The 25,881-nt window shown below is 43.9% G+C and overlaps 1 protein-coding gene across 1 annotated transcript in view; it reads left to right on the forward strand.

Annotated features, from left to right (window-relative positions):
- Nucleotides 1–1,834: 1,834 nt before the first annotated feature.
- igsf21a (immunoglobin superfamily, member 21a) overlaps nucleotides 1,835–25,881 on the forward strand; it is a gene marked incomplete at both ends in the record, with an annotated part of 223,211 nt that continues 199,164 nt past the window's right edge. The window contains one exon of the mRNA XM_080846672.1: nucleotides 1,835–1,973. Coding sequence (XP_080702798.1) covers nucleotides 1,835–1,973 — 139 coding nt within the window. The remainder of the gene's footprint in view (nucleotides 1,974–25,881) is intronic.

Below are 25,881 nucleotides of genomic sequence, written 5' to 3' on the forward strand. Positions count from 1 at the left end.
AGTGGTTCATCTGCTCTTTGCAAGTTCTACCAGTTTTATTAAACGCGTTTTTCTGTGTTCGCTGCCTGACTTGGATAAAGGTGTGGCTCTAGACACGTTGCATGATTATGACCTAGGAGTCATCATCAATGTGAGTGAGGAGGTCTAATTCATGTTAATTATTAGATAGGAACACACTGATATAGAGGAACAGTGGAAGAAAGTAAAAAATTGGGTCATGCTAACACTGCAAACATAATTACAGCAATCATCCGGTTTCTTTTGAGTCACGGGTACAGAACATCAGTATTGACAAAAGCCAGGATACTGTTGGCCTGGAGCAGCATTTCAAGTTGATATTGTGCTCTTGAGAATTGCTCTTGATTTTGAGAGCAAAAGGTTAGTTAGACTATGGCCTCTTCTGGTGCTAAAAATTAACAAGTAATTTATTTCCATATTTCCAACTGTCTCAGATTACCTTCATTCTTCTCACTGCACTATGCTCAGTTATTTCTAGAAGAATTAAAATGAAAAAGAGATTTTGTCATTACAAAGATCTTAGGTTCACTTATATATGATTTGAATGCTGAAACTGCATTAATCTACTGACGCTTATAGTTCAATTATATGCATTTTATAAATGGGAATATAAATATATCAATATTTCCTGTGTATTGAGGGTGTGCGTAAGAGCACTGAAAAAACAAACATGTAGCAGCTTATAAACAGATGAATATTTATATTAGTTGTTGCCAAATACGAAACTAATGAAGCAGGACCAAACCTGGCAATACCAGAGGGTTGAGACTTCCCTGCAGTTTATGTGCTAATGATTTGCTGTGTTTTTCACACCTTAATGAATAATACAACCTTTACTCTAAATGAAGAATTAAGAGTGTCCAACATACAGGTTTTTGTTTGTAAAGTCACATAGTCACTCATGCTGTAAACATTTCCAAGCTGTAAGACACAAGATCTGCAGTAGGCTATCTCTCCACCTTCAAACACTCGAATTTCATTAGCTAATTTATTTAGGCTATGGACAGTATGCATAACTGTCCTCGTCTGAATGGTCACTCTGTGCATTGACCTCTGAGGCATTCAGTCCTGAGCATTTTTAAATGAGGCTGACAGAATCAAAAAATAAACAAAATATAGATAATGTGTTCATTTAAGATTGTTCTATTTTCCTATTCTGAATAGTGCATGCAGTGCTGAAAGATGTTCACTGTCTGTTACGTTACGTTACGTTACTGTCACTGACGTTGAGGGCTTGTCCCCATTGCTAAATGTGATCTTTCCAGGTTTGCTGCTGTTTATGTAGTCTAAGGCATAGTATATATAGTATATGGTTATAATGATCTTTAAAAACCTTTTCACTGAGGAAAAACAAAATCCTGCAGAAATAAATCGGCTTAGTGGACGGAATTAGAGGGGAAGGGTTTGGAGCCAGGGTGGGATTAAGGAAAATTGTGTGAAATAAAGAGCGAGTGATCAGGAGTGACTGTGTGCGTGCGCCTGAGTCTGGAGGGCGGGAGAGAGAGAGAGAGAGCGAGAGAGGGGAGAGAGAGAGAGAGCACTGAGTGAAGAGCATAGATTTTCATCCAATTCTATATCTGTTTTTCTAATCCTCGACTGCCGCTGTTTTGCAAAGCGGTGGTTCTACGGTTGTTGATAAGATAAATATTTTATTTCACAGGGTATTATTTAAAATATCGCTCTCTTGACTGACAGTTCGTCCTTGTTGCGCCTGTTGAAGTGTACAGTCCATTAATTTCGAACTTCTATTTTCTCAGCGACACTTGAACTGCACCATGAACAGTTTGTGGGGACCACCCGAGCTGGCACCTTTGGAATGGTGTGGATTACGCAGTCAAGAACCGGAGAACATGTAAACGCATATGGAGTTTGGGATTTATTGTCAAATATGGGAAAGATGACCGTCTTGTCTTTGTGCTTTCTCTTGTGCACGATTCTCCTGGATTTAGCCGTTGGTGAGTAATATTGCATTGCACTAGACACGCTAGTAATATCCCCAGACAATATTTAGCAGTCCGCAACCTACGTAGAATGCACTTGATCATTCCTAAGGACATCATTTCGCAGTTTCATGTAATTGATATTCCCGGGTATTCTCGCTGTCGGCATCGATCTACAATAAGAGTAGAGGGTTTTGTTTGAACAACTGACGTTAAGTAGCCTCATTTTCAGAGGGTTGTTTGATGCTAACTTTCGCCTTGGTGTCAAACGGGGTTTGGTTTGTTCTGTCGTTTACTTAATACACAGCCCGTTGTAGGCTGTCCTTCCCAGGCTGTGTGCCGGCACGATGCAAGGATGGCATGGTTGGGTAAGATAGGAGAAATGAAAGGGCAAATGCTGGACATAGTAGTATTCTTTGCAGACTGCACTAATACAATTTTTCCAATCCGTTTATTAGCATAAGACATATGGAGGACAAAATAGTCTTCGTTTCTTGTAGTTATTATTATTATTATTATTATGGAGGGGGGGTTTAGAGTGTTGGAATTCACGTTTTTGGGTTACTGAGGCTGAAGAGAGAGTTGAGATGCAGTCCTTGTCGTTTTCAAACCTATCAACATGCAAGTGTTTCATCTGGTCGAAACTACCATCTCTGGCAGGATGCTGTACACTGCACGAACTGAACCTATTAGAAATGCTGTTTTCGCGGAACTCGCATGAAGTGACAAATGGTTTGACAGTGCAACAGTGAAGTAGCTACAAGACCAATCTGCGCCGGCTCTCCCGTTTACCTACATCACATTATAAGCAATAGGCTAATGTTACTTTGGTTTATTATCGGGCTTTAAACGACATAAGCATTTAGCCTAATGCAAAGTTTTCTGTATGGTGCAAGTGCATTCTTGAAATAGCTGTCCCCTGACCCTCGATTCATCTTTGCCCAGGCATATTGGCTTCTACCACGGAAGCGAGCTCTCACACACCAAAAATGATTGACATACTCAGGTAGCAACATTTGGAGTGACAACAGGCACGCTGGGCTTACTCATGCTTGTTCTTGCCCAGCTGCTTGCTTGCTTCGTCGAAACTGCGCATCTCCTCATGCGGTAATCTCATGATGGCATTTAAGCCGAGCGTGAATCAGTGATGTGATGTGATAACTCCTGTGGTTTTCTTCCCCTGCTGTTCCTACGGTAACAGACGAAAATTACAAAATGGTGCAAAAGAGACACTTGCGCTTTCCTTTAAGCAATAACGATAAAGCAAAACTCTGTCATACTATTTGGCTGCTGAATTTATTTTGGGTCCTAATAAGTGTCTGTATGTTTTATTTAAATTATGCATTGTCTTTTCCTGTGACGAGTCCTTTCCTGTGAGGAGTTCCTTAGATGCCTTTCGTGAATACCTGTTTGACAAAGATTGTGTGCACTGCAAACGTGATAATTCATATTCATTCTGGTCTTCTTTTAGCATATCTCTGCCTTTACATCTTGTATACATTCATTTAAGGAGCTCTTATGGTGTTCATAAGAGTGACGTGCTGGCCAAAACTTGTTGTAGGTCAAACTTTTTCTAAGGGAGAAAGCAAGACAAAAGTGCAGTCTGTGTGTTAACTCTTTCCTCATCTGGGAGTCTGCTCTGTAAATCTGCTGAAAAGAGATGTTATAGCCTTGCTGCTTTCATCCACTCAGCTTCCTGTAAAAAAATCAGGTCTGGCCAAATTACATTCTACCTCAAGTGATCTTCTCCTCCCCTCATATGTGGAGTGAGAAAGTTCTTGGCCCAATGACAGACGAGGTGGTGCAGAATCGATTCACAAAGTGAGACGTGGTATGTGGCTTTGGGATGGAATTGAAAGCGGCCTTACCATGTTGGAGCCCACATACAGCGGACACGACTACTGGACCTCTCTCCTCCTGGTCATCTGTGTATTTGTGAAGTGATGTAGCAGTTGCATTTTTATCTAAAACCCACGCAAAACCTGTGCAAAACATGCGGTTCAGTTTGTTTTTGCAAGATTTGAAAACACCTGGAGATCAATTCCTCCCCATCAATTGTACATGCCCTCTCGCAGAGCTGCAGGACTCAAAGCAATGATTGGGCCTGATTTTTCACTTATGTTCCGGCCTGCTTCTACAGCATTTCTTTCAAAGTCAGTCTATTTACTCCTCACATTTCATCCACTTCTCAAGATGTTGCTGACAACTCATTTAGGTCGTTGCTAAATGCAGGAATATGCTAACTTCAAAATTACCTTTTCTGATGGTTTCGTTAAACGGAGTTCTGTAGACTGCACCCTCAAAAGAAACAAGATACAGGGCATGTAAAAATGCACACACTGCTTGTGGATGTGGCACATGTTGATTTTACCCAGGTCAACGTCCTTAAACTACTCCAATATATTTGTAAATTGTTCCTGTTCCTTGCTTCATGCAACACTATATTCTGCACAGTCCAAGACACTGCTGTGTTGCAGAAGTATAGACAATGTCAAACAAATATGTTTTTGAGAGTGACAAATAGTTTATGCTTTTGCATTTTGTATGTTGATTAAATAATTACCATGGAAGCCAAAGGATAACAGTGAAAGTCAGTGAAATACACAGTCTGTCTTGATGCTCTTTTTGAGGCAGTAAGTGGAACATCTTCTGGTGAAGCACATAAACCTTTTACAAACATGTCATATACTCAGCTCAAATATCGCAACACCAAGCATGAATGCAGAATGAATGAATCAATTATATTAATTATATTAAGGCTGCAAGGCAAACTATATTGTCATTGTGTTTTAATTCAGAACCACCATGTGTGATTGGTAACAGCCTGAAATACAGAGACAGTGGACAGGCTTTTCCACTTATTTTTGTACCTCTTACACCTGTCCATCCAGACGGAAATTGGCTCCCATAGTGAGTGTGGGGCTGGAGCCCTGGAGGGTTCTTCCATTTCCTTCTCCAAGGAGAGTTCTTTCTCCTTATCCATCATGATCAGGCAAAGTATCTATACCAAAGCTAAAATGACTCCAGTCTTGGCAACCGAATAGGTCTTTTTCAGTATGCAGCAATTGTTCTCTTTTGGCTGGGCTCATATTTCACTGACATGTGTCCACTATAACCACAGAACATCCTGGTTTGTGTCTGTTAGTGTTACATATGATCATGCAGTTTTTTTTTCCTTCACCGGAACAGGCTGAAGAACTGAGAAGTACACAATTCCCAAGACATCACTCTTGTTGAGCTTACATCTTAAAAGCCAACTGCTGGAACACCAGTGATTTCGGATCTAACGTTCCAATAAATCTCAATTTCAAAAAAGAGCTGCTTGGATTTTGAGAGGGTAATCTTCAATTAAGAGGATGAAATATGATTCAAATGCCTTTAAGTAGCACTGTTCTGCTTCCTTTTCTGTGTGGCATTGATATAGTCACACTCCCATCCTGCATCTGTTTGCTTTGCTTTCATTATACAGGTTAACGGACCATGCACTGCATTCATATGGGGCGGGAGTTTTAAAGGAATGATAACATTTCTCTACGTCCCCTGCGGCGATGCCCAGAAATTGTCTCCTTGCCACAGCTAACTCCTGTTCCAGCTCAAAAGCCTTTAAATCCTCAGCTCTCCAGGCCTCAGCTGTGCCTCGACCTGAGGGACGTGACATTGGAAGGCGAACAGAGCTTTGGCTCGTCCTCATCGAAATTGTGGCTCTCTTCAAATGACAAATGTGACTCTGTGTGTAAGGCTAGTGTTTGCTCTTTGTTGCCACACTGCGTACATTTTGTTGTTAACTGACGTGTTGTGTCCACGGAGGTATTTATTTTTTATAAAATGTTACGTGTCCAAAGGGTCAATGTTTTTGTTTAAACTGTTTTTGTTTGGAGTTCAGGCACCAGTACAAGAACCTTAATCAAACTGTCTTCTGCGTTACTCTGAAGGTCACAGTGGGCAAAGATTGTACTGCTCAGGCATCTCTTGCTTTGTTTCTCAAACCATAATTACACAACAGAATAGCACCCAGACCAGTTTACTCTGCTAGTCCTGGGAGGTGTCCTGTTTATGACATTAAAAACCATTTTCAATTTCTGTAGACAGTAAAAGCTCCATAACTACCCTAACAGTTCAACTTATAAAAGTAGTTGGGGAGTGCTGTCTTGTGGGAGGGCTGCTGAACGACAATAAAAGAGGCAATAAGATACAGTATGTTATTGGTTAGTTGTTAAAGCTTTTATGTATAATCCTATATGGTTGCTACACCAGTGCCTTACCATTGGGGACTGTGCTGTGCTGTGGGTGTTTGTGGCTGCAGTGTTGAAGGGAGGCACCAGAGACATTATCGTTATGTGAGCTGTGTGCACACCGGTGGAATCACTTTGTCTACTGGATGTTCAAGGGGAAGTGTTGCATTAGTATGTTATCCATGACCACAGCCTCAGACAATGAAGTCGCGGCAAATCACGGTCAAGGACAGAATTGCACTGAAGGTAGACAATATAGAGGTGTGCCTTCCTGTAACAACAATACTGCCTTGATGCTCCTGTGGATTACCAAATCAATCAACTCATGCACGGCTTGCCGCGTCACTGTCAAACACTCACTCATCAGGACAACTGTTTGCTGGTGATATCCAAAAAAAAAGGAATTCCTGTCAAAGGATTAAACTGCTTTGACATTTGAAAGGGCCTCTGTGTTCGTCTAATAAGACATCATTCTCTGAAAGGAGGACCATTCGGTATGAGGCAAATTCATCAGTGTAAAACTCATCGCGCTTGTGAATAATCCAAACAATTTGTTCAAGCCAATTAAACAGGGACAAGATAATGATTGCTACATTAAAACATTTTCTGAATTCTGCAGAACATCCACAGAAGTTTTACAAGTCCCCAAAACACTGTTTGTCCTCTTACTGCAGCCAAGCTCTAAATTGCCAACCAACAGTATAGTTTATTTTGGCTCAAATTACCCAGCACTGATACACAGTGTGCTATCACTCAGATTTTCAACCAGAACATGTCAAAGGCAAGTGCCAGAAAGCAATAACCTGGGGCTGAGAGACCCCACACATTTGAGGATTCTTACTGACAGTTTTCTAGCACCCATCCATCAGAAATCTTTTATATTTTTTTTGTCAGTCCTTATGTTTTTTCGGTCTCCCCTTGGAGAGATCTCTGATGGCAGTGGTCCGCCCCTTTTCACCCGAACCTTTTCAATTAATCACCGCTGTGGCGGTTGCCCAAAACTCTGAAGCACTTGGTCACAACAGCACAATCATTACAGAGGTTGTAATTCGCATGGATTTTTGATTCCTTTGTTCAATTATTTTGAAGGGGCCTCTAGTGGTATGGGGAGTGGGGCGCAGAGGAGGAGGAAGAGGAGGAGGAGGAGGAGGGGGCAGTAAGTGGATGCAAAACAATATGCTATAAATATTCCTCTGAATCATCTGACCATTTGGTACATGCTGCGCCTGACAGAAATATATGTGGAACCCATTTATCTGACAGCAGTTTTCCAATTTTACATCATTGTCAAGTCTCCCGCGTTTCCCAAGTTATCATATCTCCCATCTTGCCATCAAGTTATCATACAATTACTACTATTTGTGGAATTGTGACAGTGACTGATAAAAACAGAGCCATTTGATATTTTAGCATTGTCAGCTGGTAGACATCTATAGTCTTTTGATATACCACCTGTTGTCAGTGTCCACTGAACTATAAGTTACAACACCTAGTTATGGTGTGTGTGTGTGTTAAGGTGGACAGGCGGTGGCAATTTGTGGATGTGTGGAGCTACTCTTAAATTGAGTGATTTTTCTTTTCAGCAAACGGATGCACTAAGCCTACATCTTTAAAGATTTATAATAATACTGAAGTCTAGCCATGCAATCCAGGTGTACTACCCTCAACAGCTGGCATTGTCAAAATAAACCAAGCTGTTATTTGTCCTCTTGATAAGTTGTTAATGAAGTAAACAAATATCTATTTGGTCTTTTCTTTCCCTGATAACCTATTGGTCTTAGGTTTTATAGACACCTATGCAATGCATTGACGTGCATGCATCCAATGTCAATCCCTTAGTTCAAAGGGTGCAGTTGAGTTCTGCCGTAATGACCTGTTCATAATCCTGCTTAAACCTATCCTCTCCTTATTGTCTTCTTCGATCTCCCTTACCCAGAGTACAAGGTGAACATTCAGTTTTAAGCAGTTAACGATTGTATGGTTTGTTGAAGGCATGGCTCAAGATATTGACCTTTATCCCGTTGTGGAATGTGAACCTTTGTTATATCCTAACACATGCCAATACGTGCAATCAATCTTCTTCAGGATCTAACGAAAACCCTCACTTTAGTCGTCAGCTCAACAGATGGAATATTTGTGAGTGTAAGGAAATCAACTCAACTCCAGCTCCTGGAATCACTTATAAGGAAGCACCTGGTGCTCTTCAATGCCTTCTGGTTGCTTGAAGTGGGACACCTCATGTGTTTGTTAGAAAAACAAAAAACAACCGTGGGTAAAGAAACGAGGAGAGCTCTTTCATCTTTACAGATGTAACATTGTTCAGGTGTTACTGTGCACAGACCAAAGCTCTCTTGATTCACTTAGATTAGCTTGGCCACTCCACCACTTCACAGAGCCATGCTCATTACCGTCAACCTAAAATGCGTCTTGGAGCTCAGTTTGAGAAGGTCGCAATTGTTACTCCAACTGGATCCATTTAATCAGAAATGATGTGGAAACATTCACTGGGTCTTTATCAGAAAGTTTGCATTGAATGCAATTTGAGAAAAGAAATGTCTCCCTGCAACTGCCCAGTGTCAGGGGGGTATGCAGCAACAATTTTGGTGCCCCCCCCCCCCCCCACCAAAAGGAAATGCAGAAATGATTTAGAAACGCACAACAGCAGCTATAGAAAATACCCCAAAGATTTTTTTTTTTTTTTTTTTTACATCGCTTTGGCGCCCCCATGGTGAGACGCCCCTATGCGCCGCATACAGCGCATACCCACTTTTTGCGCCACTGAGTATTACTACCAGATATTACACCACGGGCTGATCCCATGACATAACTTTAGTCTATATTCATTAACAGCAGCCCTAACCCAAAGGTGTCCTTACTGAGAGCCAGGCCATAATGACCAGGGATGGCAGGGATGGCAGTGCCAGGGTACAGGCTATGTGAGGGCAGCCAGAGTGTTTATTACATCCAGGTCAAGGGTGAGAGTAATCCTAATCCCAGCCATTGTGCTGTGAGACAGGGTCAAGGATCTCATCAGAAATCTCTCTCCCTCTGTCTTCTTCTCTCTCTGTCTCCCTCCTTTTTCTATGTGGCTGCTGTGTGTAGCGTTCGCATTAAGACGGTGTGTGTTTGTGCCAGTACTCTTTCACACAGTACCCGTACATGCCATCCATATCCATGTATTGTGCTTGGTACCATGATTAAAGGTACACTTTACCAACCACAGCATGTGCCTGGAGTGAGCTTTACTCTATAAGGGGCCCAATGGTAACCCTTGACTACCCTATACCCCAGGTGGCAAAGGAAAACAAAAGCTGCATTGAAGCTCCATGAAGCAGCCACACAGATGAGTTATAACTGTATAATTATGAATGTCTTAACGCACAAGCTTTTTGCTTAGTGAGAATTAAGAAGTTTGTTTCAGTGTTATCTGTGACTATGCTATTTGACATCCATTGGATCTCACAGCACAAAGTATAATTTGAAACAAAATGTACGGTTGAGGATGCACATTGTATTACTTCTTATTAATTCAAGTCCTCTATCCTACTAATCCTCATCAGCACCATGTCAGACAGATTGCATCTCATAGCATTAACCTCACCATCACGCAGAGCTTACAGATATGGACTTGACTGTTTGTCCTGTTGTATGTCTTCAAAACCCCCCAACACGCACACACACACAAACACACGTACATTTCTTGAGCATTGTAATCAGAGAAGATGGATTGGAAGTTTTGATGGCTCATTTTAGTCAATTTTAAGCTGGTCTGGGGGCAGCCGATCCCAAGCATAGCAGCAGATTTAGTGGAGTTAAAGCACTGTGTGCAGGAGATGATCTGAGGCTTGCCCCTGTTCTGTCCCCGTCTGCCTGTGACAGCTGGGCTTGAGTCATAGGAAGTCGAGATAGATATTGGCAGGAAAGGGGGAGGTGTCAGTCTATGCCTTCCACCAATCACAATCCCCCTGGCTCCGTGCCACACTTAGCACTTACATAAAGCGATTAAATAAATATGGGAAATGTAGGCTTGAAGAGATTTCTGCCCCCCCAGTTGCGTGTTCAGAGGGTATTTGAAATCAACCTTTCGTGAGCATTTTTTGCCGTCACACAGTATTATTGACAGTCAATACTGAAGAGAGTTTAGTGGTTGCAAAATGAAAGGGAAGAAAAAAAAGAGGCTGCTTGGGATCTGTTCTTTACAAGCATGTATTAAACTTTCATATCACCAAAAGATTTATCCCCCTACAAAACCAATGCGTTGGTTTGAAATGTCAAATTAAAGCCTGCAGATTGCTGCCGAAAGACAATCATTCTGTCCAACAAGGTTTAGCTTGAATTTTTATTTTTTTTAATCTGGCCCTCAAAACTTCCGGCAATTATGTAGTCATTATTGACCAACAAAAGCTGCTCCATACTCATAGTCCTCTTGAATGTTGTTCATATTCTTGCATAATGATAAGTTACTGTTAAAGACTTGTTTACGAATGCAGTCATCAGTGGGAACGGTGAGGATATTCAGTGATGCTGCGTAATAATTTCTGTTCCCTTTTGATAATACAAGATATTGTGGCTGACAAGGATGAAACCATTCATTGACATATTTCCATCTTTGATCAGACACACACCTACTAGGATCAGTATGTATTATAAGGTCCTTAAGACTCTAAACACAGAAGGTAGCAGTAGATAAGTCCAAGGCAAAGGGTGGCAGTGAAGATAGTCCATCCTTTCATCTGGAATAATCTTAGCTCCTGGAAATATGAGCTAGTAGTAGATCTGTGATACAGGTGTTGCTCTAGAGGAGAAATCTGCTATTCTAGTTAGATGTATTTGTTGTATATATGCCAGTGTGCATATGTGTCTTTTCTAGATGAGTCAGCCTTTGATTATCATTATTGTATAGTATTCCCCTAGATAGATATCTGATACAGTAAACTGTGCGTGTGTATCACCCTACTGGCTTAGTGTGTGAGGAGTAGAGTGGGCAGAGAAGGGAGACGTGAGAGTAGTTTGCACCAGGTGCCTCGGGGCTCATGTTTTATCTTCTACGGCAGCTGCATCATCACTGCACGGTTCCTGTCCCAGATCGGGCCATAAACAGCGTGCTTATCAGAGCCTGAGCATCATACTTGTTACGTGGACTGGACTGAGAAGCCTTTGGTTGTCAGAGGGTTAATGATTACATTTCTCCCATTTAAAAAATTCAGATGAATCCCCTATGTTCTAAATATATGCATGCAAATGATTTCTAATCCGGGTTTTAAAGCTATCATTCTCCATATATATTCTCTCTCGCTCTCTTTCTTCCCCTCTCTCTCTCTCTCCATCTGTATTTTTCTCTCTCTTTATATTTAAAAAAATTGTACATGCTGTAAACATCGTTGGCACTCTCTGCATGTAAATAACTTATATGTGAACTCAAACAGTCTCCTTAATATGCACTCGTTTACTTAATTTTTCCTTAACTGGAGTTCCAACTCTTGCCAGTATGGGCCTGTCAACAAAATGAGGCATTTAAGGGACTGGGTTGTCTCCAGAGGCCCCGTGTGTCACATCTGTTCTCAGCTGTGTGCTATATAGCTGGTCCTGCTATATGCTTTTGATATTTTGGGATCAACTAAAATGTTTTTAGGCCCCTGATAGAAGGACCATTAACATATTTTATTTACAGACGCCCCGTGAAATGAATCCATATCGGGGTTGAGGCGTTCTCTATCTGACTTGGCCCTTTTGGGGGTTGGAGGAGAAAATGGATCCCTCAACACAAATAATGCAGAGAAATGACACAGGTCCCTCGTCTCTCTCGCTCTCTTTCTCTCTCTCTCTCTCTGCCTGTGCATTTGCCACCTCCAAGGTCAAAAGGCGGATTGAGGCTGGCTCAAAGAGCTGGATGATGAGCGAGCTGTTTAGCCTCTAACTTCTGTGGCTGCCATCTGAATGTGTGCATGGTGGCTTTTATGTTCCCTAATTGGCGGTGAGACGAGAGAAAACAGTGGGTGTGATGTTGGTGTTGCTGGATGTTGCTCCATCACTTTAATCAAGTGCTGACGCAGGCAGTGTTCTTCACATTTTACATTTTTCAAACATGTATTCTGATCATGGACAATTGTCTGGTTTACCACAAATCTTTTTTCTGAAGGCTGATGTGACATTCGCATCATTGCCACAATGTTCCATCTGGCTGCTCCAGAGTGAATAGGACAATGTGGTAGCAGTGTAATATACATATAGCACTATGAAATTGCACCTTTAACATGAATATTCAATTAAAGCACAGTAGATTCTTTGAGTACCCAGTAGTCTGGGGATGTGGAAATCTGGATGATGTATAACTTTATTGCAGCAGCATCTTTAGCTGGATATCCTCCATGTAAGTGTCCTCGATAATGCATGAAAACTAAATACAAAACATGATTTCAAAAGAACTGGCAATTTCCCTTGCCGGTTGTTTTGCTGTGTGCAGTGCATCAATTCAAACAGCCACCTCTGTAAATACGGTTGTTAAGTTAGAATTGAACTCAAAATGTTTAGAACATGTTCTATAGGCCAGCAGACAAAGATGTCCTTCTCTGCTGTGCTGTATAGAGCACCTGTTGACCACTGGACTAGGTAGACTAGAAGGGTCTGGTCTTGTAGCAGGGTTGCTCATTCCTCCCTTTCTCACCCCTGGTGTACCTCACTTCATGTCTTTAAGCGGGCCCACGTGACAAGCTGAAGCAAGAAGGAGAAATAAAAGCCTCGGAACAAGTGGCAGGTCCCCTTAGGTGTCGTTTTGACCATGGCGTCACATGGAGGCGGCCGCCTTTGAGCCGTGACCACTCTGCCACCACACCAGAGCTTACAGAGTGTCACAATCAATCTCAGTCCGCCAGGGTTCGTAAACACCCCACCCGCCCCCCGCCAACCCACACACACGCACACTCTAACCCCCCCCCCAGTACACCCCCCCAGCAATCCACTACTTTTTACCATGTTGTGTCCGAATGTGGATTATGTGATTTGCTTATCATGTTTAAACATGGATGCTGCGCAATAACAATCACTCTCCATGCCTCCGCCCTGTGCCCCGGCAGCCTATCAAATCCCAGGATCCCAGGCCAGGCCAGTGCATAACACTGGGCTACACTCCTCTGCATGTTTGAGGTTCAAGAACACAGGCTTAGGCTTATTGTTTTGGAATAGCTTGTCCTAACAGGCCCCCAGCTTTCTTTCCCTTTGCAAGAAAGCATCTTCAAGCAAAGGCTGTTATGGGTTGAGGAGGATTTCTTTAGTGTCACCGTGACCTCCATCTGAACAGAGTGGGCCTGTGTTCTTCTCCTTCTGTGTTAGAGATGCACATAATAAAATATCAGCACAGATTTCATTACCATTTATAAAGTCTGTCAAATATTAGATGATATGTCTGGAGATGCATCTGCTCTGCTGCCTGAAGAGAGAGAGCGAGAGAGAAAACAAACTACAAAGGTGAATTGCATGCAGGCGGACAAAGTCAAGCTCACAGGCGGCAGAAAATATTCATAAGAGAAACAGCACTAGATGCTGTGATTGCCTGTCCTAGTGGCAAACAACACCTTTCCTCGAGTAATAAAGAATTCCATTTGAATCACTGACAGTTAACCGGGCTGCCAGCCCATCATAAGCTGCAATCCCCTCCTGCATTGATTCCCCTCGATCTGTGTGCTGCGCCTCTTGTTAACACTGTCAGCGGAGGCGTTCATCTCCATCACTCAGCTTGGACGCAGATGGGACTGATTGTTTCGTGTTTTTTTCATCCCCTCCCACTCTTTTTTATCTATACACTCCCCCATGCTTGTCCATGCATCTTTTTTCTCTGTTGACCCAGTGTTGTGTTGTCCTCCTACACGTCAATAGGAGATGTGTCACAATAACTTGTCACATTCTACGTCAGAAACGATGCACACAGTCGAATAAAATAGATGTTTTAGTAGTTACGTTGTTCCGGAGCTGCGCCCGTGCCGTTTGACCTGTGAGAGCATTTAAAGTGCTCAGTGGGGGGTGCATTTCACCTCTCTCTGTCGCTGCACTTCAGCATGATGTCTTGCTGCTCCTCGTCTAGCTCTCATAAGCACAGGCAGCCTTGGTGAGTCTCTAATGGTGTTGGGGAGACAGGGGTGTGGGTGGGTAGGAGGGGGGGCCAGACTGTACAGTCTCCCCATCACCACTTTCCCTGAAGAGGATGTTAGCTTTTGCAAGGGGAGCAGCTTTCACATTAAGAGGGAATACAGAGATGAAGAGAGAGAGAGAGAGAGAGAGGGGCGGAGGAATAGGGGGTAAAACAGTCTAATCCATGAGCTGACGTCAGGTTGGACGGGCGAGAGCGGCGCGGAGGCGGAAGAGGATTGTGTGGGCCGCACATCTTCTGACAACAGATTATTTCCCATCACGCGCACCAACTTCTTCCCAGGAGAGATGAGCAGCGGCTTTATTTCCCAACGGGGCTGGAATCTTGAGGCATGTTTGCAGAGGAGTTTGCATCTCTCATGTCTGCCTTTGCACACACACACAGACACACACACCACACACACACACACACACACACACACACACACACACACATACACACATGCATAAACATCCACAAATCAGGATGCAAGCACACAGATGCACAATCACCCACACACATACACATGCACGCACAGCAAAATGCACGCAGTCACTAACGCACCAAACAGAGAAAAAAGATGAAATGTGACCCCAGAGACTCCCATTATCAAGTCTCATGCCAAGGCTTAGATTGTTTTCTGGCTCTGACTTCATCATGTCTAAGTGTTGCAGCTTGCGATGAGGTTGCATGCAAACCTAATTCCATGGTGAAGATTAGAGGATACTGAGGTGACACCAGCAGCGGTTCTACTGCAAACCTCGGGTTGGAGCGCCAGTGGAAGCGGAGGGGGGCAGAATCATTGCACTCTCTGTTTTGGAGCATGCCGCAGGGAGGCTATTTGGTTCTGTGCATGTATTTGTTGTGTTGCTTAAAGTGTTTTGCGTTCGTATTCGAATAGAAACCGGATGTGGGCAGAGTTGAAAATAGCAGATGCATAGAATTAAAGACTGTTTTTACATCTACTGCAATTCACCGCCTCCTATTGTAGGGGGTGGTGGAAGATAGGTACATTAGTTTCACATACTACATTAGCAACAGGACAGCAATCTTTACAAGCTCCAGACTTGAACAACAGTTCCACTGAATAAGATGAGCATTCCTTGAAATTGTTCCTTTAGGTGATTATCAGTGTTATTATGAAAGGATAGACATTCTTCATTTATTTTATCATCTAGCTGTATTATACATATATGTTTGTTTTAACAAAAATATTGATGATAAGGTGCATGTATTTTTCTCTTAGTCTTGTTTTAAGAGAGCTGTTAGGCGTGTTGTGTTTGCATGTAGACTACCCCAGTCAGAGGCACTGGCATATGAAATAGTTATTGAATTAGTTTCCATCATGGTCCATGGCACATGACATTTAGCAAGGTGCTGAGATGCACAAACAACACTGGAGCAGTAACTAACCAAACAGGAACAGATGCACATGGAGGCAAGGTTCCATATCTGCAGCTATGTTTACTATATCATGCCTCGCCTTGGAGCGTCTCCCCTGAATATTCATGCACACGTTTTCCACTGATATGAATCAGAAAGCATTAATAATGTATCAAATCAGGGATGTCCACCGCATTGATAAAGATCTTTCATGTATCTTAGCTATGTTTACCATAGTACATCTCAGCATGGCATGCACAACCAAAAAAAAGAGAGGTAAACAAAATCACCATGGAGATATTATTAGAACTAACCCACTTTTGCTGTTTTTTTTTTGTCTTTTTATTTGCCATAGAGGTGAAAAAAGCTACTCATGAGGTTAGAAGCAGGATTAGTCACAAGATTCAGGGGTTTTGAGGGCTTGGACACAGGCTGTTTTATGTTTGCTCGGAGTAGAGGTCAGTGACCCATATTCAGTGCATATGTGGTGTGGCAGCGGCACGATTAACCTAGTGTCCAAAAAAAATCCCCAACCATTGGAGCCAAAAATATGGGTTTATGCGCTTAAGAGTCCATGGCTTTTGAGGGTGCACTCGGAGCCCAGCTTTGCGTGCTTTCGGTCTCTGATGCCATTGCATGGTCTGCATCTTCTCCAGTGTAGATGCCTTGAAGATGATGTCTCAAGGAATGCTTCCACATATGAAAGCAACACAGAAGACCTTACAGAGGAAGAATTCACATGACACATCCATAACCATACATCCGGAATAAAATACTGTTGGGTATGCATCTGTTACATTATGTATAGGTTATCTTGCTGCAGAGATTCTATTATAATCTCAGTGTTTCTATGTTTGTGCCTGTTCGATGTATGCATGGACTGCTGCACACTCAGATTGGAGATAAGAGGGAGAATTGGAGACCAGAATCAATTTAAAGGAATCCTGACAGCTAACAGTCTAAGTGGAGTTGGATTTTCTACATTGAAAGTTAATGAACAGCCGGTGGAGGGTAGAGGTAGACATCTGTTATCACTTGAAGGCAGAAGACTGTGCTTGTCTAATGCTAGGTGTGCCTGTGTTCAGAGCAAGAGTTAAACTGTAATACGTTTCATAAACTTGGTCCATCAGACGCTTAACTTGTGCAGAATATGTGTTTTATTTAGTATGTTGTCATTATTATTTAACTCTACTGAAATCCATTAAGGCAGCATTAATAGCGGAGGATAAGATCCCCATCGCCTGAATAACAAACAGTGGGATGTCTGTCAGATGGATTCAGACACAGACAGAAAGGGTTAATAATAAACTTTAAGTGAAATCAACATCATGGCAATGACCATGAGATTAATAAGTGACTGTATATTGATAGGCCATGTGTCAGAGTCTGCGAGTAATGCTTGATTGGATGGGTCATGCATGTGAGATCATGTTTATTGGAGTGAGTGCTCTTTGTTTGTGTCTTTAGGTGGACTTTCATTTTGCTAAACAGTGACAAGCACCCTGACCTTATGCTGTATTTATTCTTCTGTCAGAAAATGGCGGGAGTCATTACTGAGGTGATTTAAATGAAATAGCATATTCACTAGCAGTTCTTTTGGGGCAGTCTCACTGCCATGTGTCTGATTTCGGGAATAATCCTGAAAAGGGAATAACGCTGTCAAGGGAATAACGTAAAATAACTGGTGAGCAGAGAGCACATTTGATAGCAAGACAGGGATAGCCATCCAGTCTTCTCTCTTTTTCTCCTGTGACCGGCAAAGCAAATGTCCTTCCTAGAACATATGCAATTAACAGATTAAGACCAGGCAAAATGAAGAACCTTTACCAAGTTCAGCCAATCAACCACAGAATAATGGACCTGCATTAACCCTTTCAATCACATGGCAGGTTGATAGAACAAGTTGGAGAACATTCCATGACCCTTAGTGTCTCCCTCAGAGAGCTGGCCCTCTCAGAAGCCCCCGCCAATCTCGTCCAGCTCATTTCACTATCCGCCCCCTAATCCCACCCCCACCCCGGTGATTACCTTTGACAGACTCAGTCAAGGTTGCATTATGGTAATGGCGTCAAAAGATTGTATTATGGTAATGCTGGAGGTATTTCAGATTTGAACAAGAGAAAAAAAAATGCAATTTGAACTCCTTATTGGCAGGCTCAATCAAAGCAAGACACTGGCCAATTAAAATAAGTCAAATGGGGGGTGTGGGGGGGCCGGGGGCATGTTGAGCGGGAACGAAGAACAGTCTGGAGCTGCCAGCAGGGAATCAGCGCCCTGTGAATAGCAGGTACAAAAGAGACTGATTCCATCGGGAGAAGGCAGGTGGTTATTGCACAGGATGGATGATGACGATGGTGGTAGGAGCTGAATGAGAAGACTCTGCACAGCTTTAAAACGAGCCGCAGGGTTTCCTGTCAGTCAGTGCACGTCTCGCCAGAATATACTGTACATACATTTCTCCCCCACAGTGGTTTTCATTTTTCTTTAATATCTGGTAATCTTATTTTACCCCCATTGCTTATGTTCCATTAGTTATCACTGTGAGGTACACTATATTGGACCTTATTTGTGAGTGGTATGAAGACAGAGGAAATAGGAAACAAATTGCAATTCTTTTCCACTTTTTCATTTCAAGAGAGACAAAATTAAATTGTTTCCCTGATCAGACGGCCTGGACAGCTCTTCCCACTATTATTAATTCTGTGACATTTTAAAAATGTATGTATGATTCAGAGACGCACCTTAATGTATTATTTTACAACCAAGTGTGCCTGCATGTGTCTCCCAACAATCTGTCATTTGTTTATGGCAGAAATTTGTTTCTGCATACTGCAGATTGTTTGGCATATATAATGTTCTATACTGAAGTGTAGTTCAAGAAGAAAGATAAGCTGTCTAACACACACACACACTCACTCACACACTCTCTTTTTCTCCCTCTCTCTCTATCTCTCTCTCTCGTGTTCTGAAAATCAAATTGCCCATGGGCACGTTTCTCTCTCTCTTTCTCTCTCTCTATCTCTTTCTCTCTCTCCACTTGGCAGAGGGCTTCTAGATCCACAGCTCTGCAAACACTGTAGCTGTTTGTCTCAGTTAGCAGCAGAGCCCCAACCATGTGGACGACTGTGGGGACGCTTCTTCACCGATCATTCATTTTCACAGTGCTCATCTGCTTTAATTAGTCACTGACACCAGCGCCTCACCCTGAAACACACACACACACACGCCAGTGAGCTAATGATATCAACCTGCAGTGATCGGGGTGGTTCTGGTGGTGGGCCAGTTTCATCCATACTTATCCAACTTTTGTACATACAAGTTCTATTTGCAACATTGCACTTGTCATGGTTCCGGTCAGAATTGCTCTTTTTGAACATCTGATTTTTATGTTGGTTTAAAGACATACATAATTGATAGGTTTTTAAGGCTCTTTTTGATGATGTTGGACCACCAAAATGACATACATACACATTGTGCAAATCTAAATTTCATGATTATTGGTATTTCGTTCATTTAGCAATTCATTTAACAATGAATACAATATATTTCAAATATAAATGAAATATACATACGTAATGAAATCTGTAATTTTACAACATAATAACACTTGTTGTTTCTTTGGTCAAAAATGACTAGTGTTTTATAAACACCCAACTGACTGAAACTCTTAAAACTCTAACTTCATGAATCTTACTTAAAACATTGTTATTTAAGACTGGAGCTTCAAAATGGTCATTCTTGACCAGAACACAACACAAGGGTTAAATGACCAGAGGCATCCATATAATGCATGTATCAGGACATTTTCTGGAGACGGTCTGCTCCCCTCAACAAGTGCTGTCACCATTCAGGCATGCCTTGTTTTCCTGTCAAGGTGCACACAACGTGCTCTCATGAAGAGAGACTGAGAGCTTCAAAGCTATGATCTAGCAGTGAATTGTGCAGATGCTTCAGGCCCCTTGTCGCTGGCTGGTGGTAACAAGTGCACCACTATGCTGCCTTTTCTGTCATGCCACCAAACGAGTCCTGGTGCGGATGTAGGCTCATTAATTAAAATTACTCATGTGCTCGGAAAGTCACCATTTGGCCGCTGTCTTTATTTGGAGCCAAATCAGGCTGCCAAAAACACGGATTAGGAAAGGGGAGAATCACGCAGGCGTGTTTCCCCAGATAGGGGCAACATATTTCACTAGATGCCATGCGCACAGGGTGCAGAGGCATCACCGGAAAAGCCGTGCAGTGCCCCAGCGAAATGTCAGATATTTATAACCAACCGCATTAACAATAGTTAATGAAGCAATGTGCCGGTGGTTTGGCTGGCAGAGCAAAGTGGACCGGGCAGAACGCTGTTAAGTTTGCAAATGGCATCTTGACAAATATTCACTTTTTTCAGAGCCACCAGTGCAAAAACAAAGATTATGCAATCATCTGTACATAGTTGACTCCCTGTTTCATGGTGACTAACTCGCTGGAGATCTGCTTTCAGTTTCAGTTATCAGTTCTCTATAAGGTTTCAGGCAGTGGAAATATGTTGGAGGCCATTAGGGAAAAGTCGAGGTTCAAAGAGTACACATCCCTTTAAAAAAACACATTCCATAGGATGAAGCAGCTACACTAACAGCAGCTTTATTCGACTGTGATTATGACAGTGGGCCCATGGGCTATTGGAATGTCTTTTACTATGCGAGAGGTCAAGGTTAGTAAGTTGTTTATTATATGGCATTTTTCGCTCCTTTCATTTCGTTAATGAAAATAAATGATAATTGTAAATAGAAAACATGTCGTTTTGTTCAGCTCTCAAGTCTTTTCACAACACAATGTGTTTCAGGTGTTGCGTAGCAACCAATTACTTGCTAACTTCATGGCTCAGCTAAAATGGCTTTAATTTACAGTAAAGTAACAACACAAGTGATTTAAACTATAGTTTCTAGTCATCATCATCACTTTCAATAACACATTTGCGCTGAATTTCTTCATGGCTGCTGATGTCTTTCAATATTGCTCATTTTGAAGATAACGTCAAAGGGCAATACGGATCCGTATCATACCGGCAAGGAGGTCAATACGCAGCTGGCATGACTACCCATTAGCCAATCAGAACGCTCTTACTGTTGTTGCCATATTATAAATGCTTTTAATGTACAGGTAGTGAAGGTAGTGAAATGTAAACATCATCAAGGAAGAAAAAGCGCAGGAACGGGTGACAGAGCTGTAGTCGTCACAGGGCTGTGGCCCTCCCGCTGGGGCAGCTGGCTACTCTCAGCCATGGATGGGCTCGTTCCTTATCGCAGAAACTGCGATATAATAAACGGGACTTGACCTAGTGTCATGGACTTGTTCGAAGAACTTATTCATTCACGCCGCTAGGCAGGGAGAAGTGCGCCGGGCTCTGGCCCCGCCCCCACCGGAGCCTATAAAACCCAAGGCGCGCTTCTCCATCTTCCTTTTTCAAAATCTTCGCGTAAGATTAGGACGTTCCAAGGACTATTCGACGCTCCATTCCAGATGGTCGTATTACTTGTTTCTATTTTAAACTTAACTCGATATGAGCTGGTGAGTTAAAGGTTCTCTAACCTTCACTACCTCAAGAGTGCTACAAGTTCGATTCGTCATACAGAAAGTCGAGTTTCACTGTCTAACTTGTAAGGCTGGCCGTTCTCTGACCAGCCTGCTAGCGTGGTTTGATAGCCTACTAGCTTGGTTTGCTAGCCTACTAGCTTGGTTGGCTAGCCTACTAGCTTGGTTGGCTAGCCTACTAGCATGGGGCTAGCCTGCTAGCTTGGGTTGCTAACCTCTGGTTTACGGTGATAGTGTGCTCTTTTAATCTTTCTTGTGTTTCAGATATGTCGCGCCAAGCATACCCTGACGGTGGTCATGCTTGGGAGAAGGGCGACCGCTGCTGGAGGCAGCTTGAGCGGTGACGCCCCGGTGTGACATTTGTGTGGCTATGTCTATAGCCAGGGCCCAGAGGCGTCTCGCGTTATGAGAACGCACCGACGTAGGAGGGGGCGAGTCTAGCGCCGACCGGGGAGCGTTCCCCGGTAGGGCTGGGCGTCCCTCCGGCCCCAGGCAGTTCAGCGTCCGGTAGCCACCCTGGGGTGACAGCCGGTCGCGACTGCCCTCTTGGTCGCCCAAGACCCTGAGATAGTGGCGCTACCCTCCGGTTTTCCCGATCTCTCCGGAGCACATAAACCACTAAGTCGGAAAGTCTGCTCGACTACTCCGACGAACATGCCTCAGGAGAGGAGGCGAGTATGGAGCTGGACTAGTGCCGCGGGCTTCCCCGGTTACATCCACTAGGCATACCTCGGTCTCCCTCGCCCGGCCACGCGGGTGGTCAGGCATAGGCTGGCTCTGGTGGAGATAGCCTATTAGCGGCTGGGCAGGCAACGTGTTCTACGAGCACGGCTGCGCTGCTACAGCGCTAGCAGGCGAAGCTCCTGACAGAGCTGGCAGCATCGCTGGGTAGCAGTCAGGAGATCCGTCCCGAACGGATCTCTCACTGCGTCTCACGCGCTGCAACTCTCAGACTCTGGGGAGAGTCATGGGCAGCGCGGCTGGTGTGAGACGTATCAGAGTGCCGGGCAGGCACCCGGTGCCGCCATGGGATTTACTGACGGTGTTACGTGCTCTGACAGGGCCTCCATTGTGCCCCTATAGACAGCGGACATAAAATGTGTTTCGTTGAATACGGCGCTGTTGCTGGCACTTGTGTCAGCAAAGCGCGTTGGTGACATGCACGCCCTGTCCGTCAGTCCATCGTGCCTTCAGTTCTCGATCGCTGGGGACAAGACAGGGATGATAGCCTACCTAATGCTGCATACACACCTAAGGTGGTAGCAGCACCGTCATGGGATTTACTGATGGTGTTACGTGCTCTGACAGGGCCTCCATTGTGCCCCTATAGACAGCGGACATAAAATGTGTTTTGTTGAATATGGCGCTGTTGCTAGCACTTGTGTCAGCAAAGCGCGTTGGTGACAGGCACGCCCTGTCCGTCAGTCCATCGTGCCTTCAGTTCTCGATCGCTGGGGACAAGACAGGGATGATAGCCTACCTAATGCTGCATACACACCTAAGGTGGTAGCAGCACCGTTTCGTAATCAGGTGATTGAGTTGGCAGTGTTCTCGCCTCCTCCGTTTGCTTCGGCAGAGGAGGAGCGTTTGAATACGCTGTGTCCGGTGCGCGCTCTCCGTTGTTGGAGCGCACCAAGACGTTCCGACGATCAGATCAGCTGTTTTTGTGCTTCGGGGCACGGGAAAAAGGCAGACCTCTGTCTAAACCGAGCCTCTATCGTTGGATAGTATACAAGTCTTATAAAGGTTTGTCTCTGGACCCCCGGCAAGGCGGCGTGCGCACTTCGTGCACACTCGACGCGTCGGGTTGTCTTCTTCCTGAGCCTTATTAAAAGGCGTCTCAGTGGAAGAGATATATGAGGCAGCAAGCTGGAGTTCTCGCCACACTTTCATTAGATTCTATATGTTAGATGTGGCTGAGACCAATTTTTTTGTTACAATGCGTTCTGCAGCCAAGCGATCTCCGAATCGCCAGAGCCTAGGAATAACTAAATAGTACAGGTGTTCATCAGCTCTTACGTTGTAAAAGGCAGTGAACAGAGCCCTAAACATTGACAGTTTAGTTGATGTTAGAAAGTGCTCTACAGGATGGCGATCTCCGAATCCCCAGACCCGGAGGAGAGTTACGAGTTTTATGTGTTCGTCAGCTTCTACGTGGTAGAATGCAGTGAACAAAGACCTAAGCGGTGAGCGTTTAGTGGTGTATTAAAAATAACTCTAGGCTTACGATCTCCGAATCTCCAGAGCCTGAAGAGAGTTACGAGTTGTATGTGTTTGCCAGATTCTACGAGGTAGAATACAGTGAACAAAGCCCTAAACGTTGACAGTATAGTGGTGTAGGCTATTAAAAATAACTCTGGAGGCTGACGATCTCCGTATCTCCAGAGCCTGCGGAGAGTTACGAGTTTTATGTGTTTGTCAGCTTCTACGTGGTAGAATGCAGTGAACAAAGCCCTAAACGTTGACAGTTTAGTGGTGTAGGCTATTAAAAATAACTCTGGAGGCTGACGATCTCCGAATCTCCAGAACCTGAGGAGAGTGTTTTGTGTTCATCGGCCCTATTGAAGGAGTGCCATGAACAAGATACTAAACGTGAGAAGGTTTAGTAATATATGTGTTCATCAGCCTTGGCTTGGCTAACGCAATGAACTAATTAATGGGTAATCCTATGATCAGGGAGATCGGTGATCCCCTTGGCATATGTGCACATTGAGAACCTAGCGTTCACAAGCAGGGGTAAGGCCCTATGAACGTTCACCACCAGCTGCTGTATGAACCTCCGTGAGGGCAAAGCATAATAAAGTTGGGGTGATATGGCAATCACTGTATTTACACGCGCTAATGGAAACTGTCCCGTTTATTATATCGCAGTTTCTGCGATAAGGAACGTCTCGGTTACTTACGTAACCTCGGTTCCTTAAGCACGGAACAAGATATAATAATAGTTGCGTGATACAGTGTTTTTTCTTCTTTTGGGTGGGTGTTTCGACGCTCAGATTTTGATCCAAGGAAGATGGAGAAACGCGCCTTGGGTTTTATAGGCTCCGGTGGGGGCGGGGCCAGAGCCCGGCGCACTTCTCCCTGCCTAGCGGCGTGAATGAATAAGTTCTTCGAACAAGTCCATGACACTAGGTCAAGTCCCGTTTATTATATCTTGTTCCGTGCTTAAGGAACCGAGGTTACGTAAGTAACCGAGACGTTTTCGGGGATATGTCATGCTCCAGACACTCCTCTTTTTTTCTTTTCTTTTCTTTTAAACCACGGGACGCGTTGAACAAGTGAGGGAAGAAGAGCCGCAGAGGAATGGGCGCCCGCCAAGTCTCCCACAGTGTGTTTATAGTCCTCATCAGTTTGAAATGTCAGCACAGCCAAGGGAGTTCCAGCGGGCTTCTCGACAAATGCTCCCCACTCCACTCCGGAGATTTCTGGACCAAATCAACCTCCTGCCTACCTCTGCTGCCAGTGTCTGCTATGGACAATCAATACAGACACAAGAAAGAGAGGAGCTTTTTTTTCTTTTTTTTAAGGAGTGAGAGAGAAAGCTGTATTTCAAAAGGTGTCTATGTTAGTGCGGTGTACTGTAGTACACACATCTTAAGAAACAATTAGGTAAGGGCCCAGGAAAGTCCAGCCACTCCTCACATAATCCATGGGTGTAGTGGGCCAATTTAGTCCAGTGAGGCTGGGCACTGGCTGTATCGATCGGCGCATGGCCCACTGCCTTAGTGGGAAATCGTCTTTAAGTGCTGGACTAACTTTCCCCTCTGTTGGGGCCCGGGCAGGGAAAACTGTGGCAAACTGTGGCAGGTAGGATTGGCCGCGGGTTAACAAGGTCATTTATTTAGCCAAGCAGGGGGCGTGTGTGAGTGTGGACGGACAAGTGCACTCGAATGTATAGAGCAAGAAGGGAGCACAAGAGCTGTGTGTTCTCTTAACACACCTGACACACTGGTTTACTTCCCTCCTCCTCAACTTTCCCAGCTTACTCTCTCTCTCTTTCTCTCACTCCCTCTCTCTCTCTCTCCCACCCCTCTTGCATTCTCAGCAACTGGCCTGCAGCCAGTCGGTGATCAGATCTACTGCGCTCAAGCAAACAGCCATAAATGGCTTTTTTATGGGTTTTCTAGCCTCTCCTTCCCCTCGCAGGTCTGTGGAGAGTTACAGCCTGCATTTATTGCCCTCAGCATATATGCTCGATTGCCATAAAGCTTGGCACCAATTGTTGTTTCCAGAATTATAATATTGAGAAAAGCTTCTTTGTTGTGTTTCCTAGAAACAAAGCTCACCGCATACAGTCTAATAGTCTGCTTGATCTGCTACTGAGCATCATTTGGATATTTAAGGGGGCCCTTCCCGATGATCAGAGTGATCAGAGAGTGTTTTTTTTTTAACTCGGAGTAGTGTTGATCTGGGGCTGAGATTGCCTGAACCAGAAAGGTGAGACAAGCCAGGCTCGGATAGGGTGTCTCTGACACCAGGCTCCACAGCTGTACCCTGGGAATCTATTAAATGCTTGATTAAATGCCAGGCCTAGCTGTCTGGCAGCTTTATTCAAAGACATATGCAAATAATCTGGCCTTGTAAGTTATTGCCCTGCTTCACACATTAT

This window comes from Sprattus sprattus (assembly GCF_963457725.1).
Source record: "Sprattus sprattus genome assembly, chromosome: 10".
Taxonomy (NCBI): Eukaryota; Metazoa; Chordata; class Actinopteri; order Clupeiformes; family Clupeidae; genus Sprattus; species Sprattus sprattus.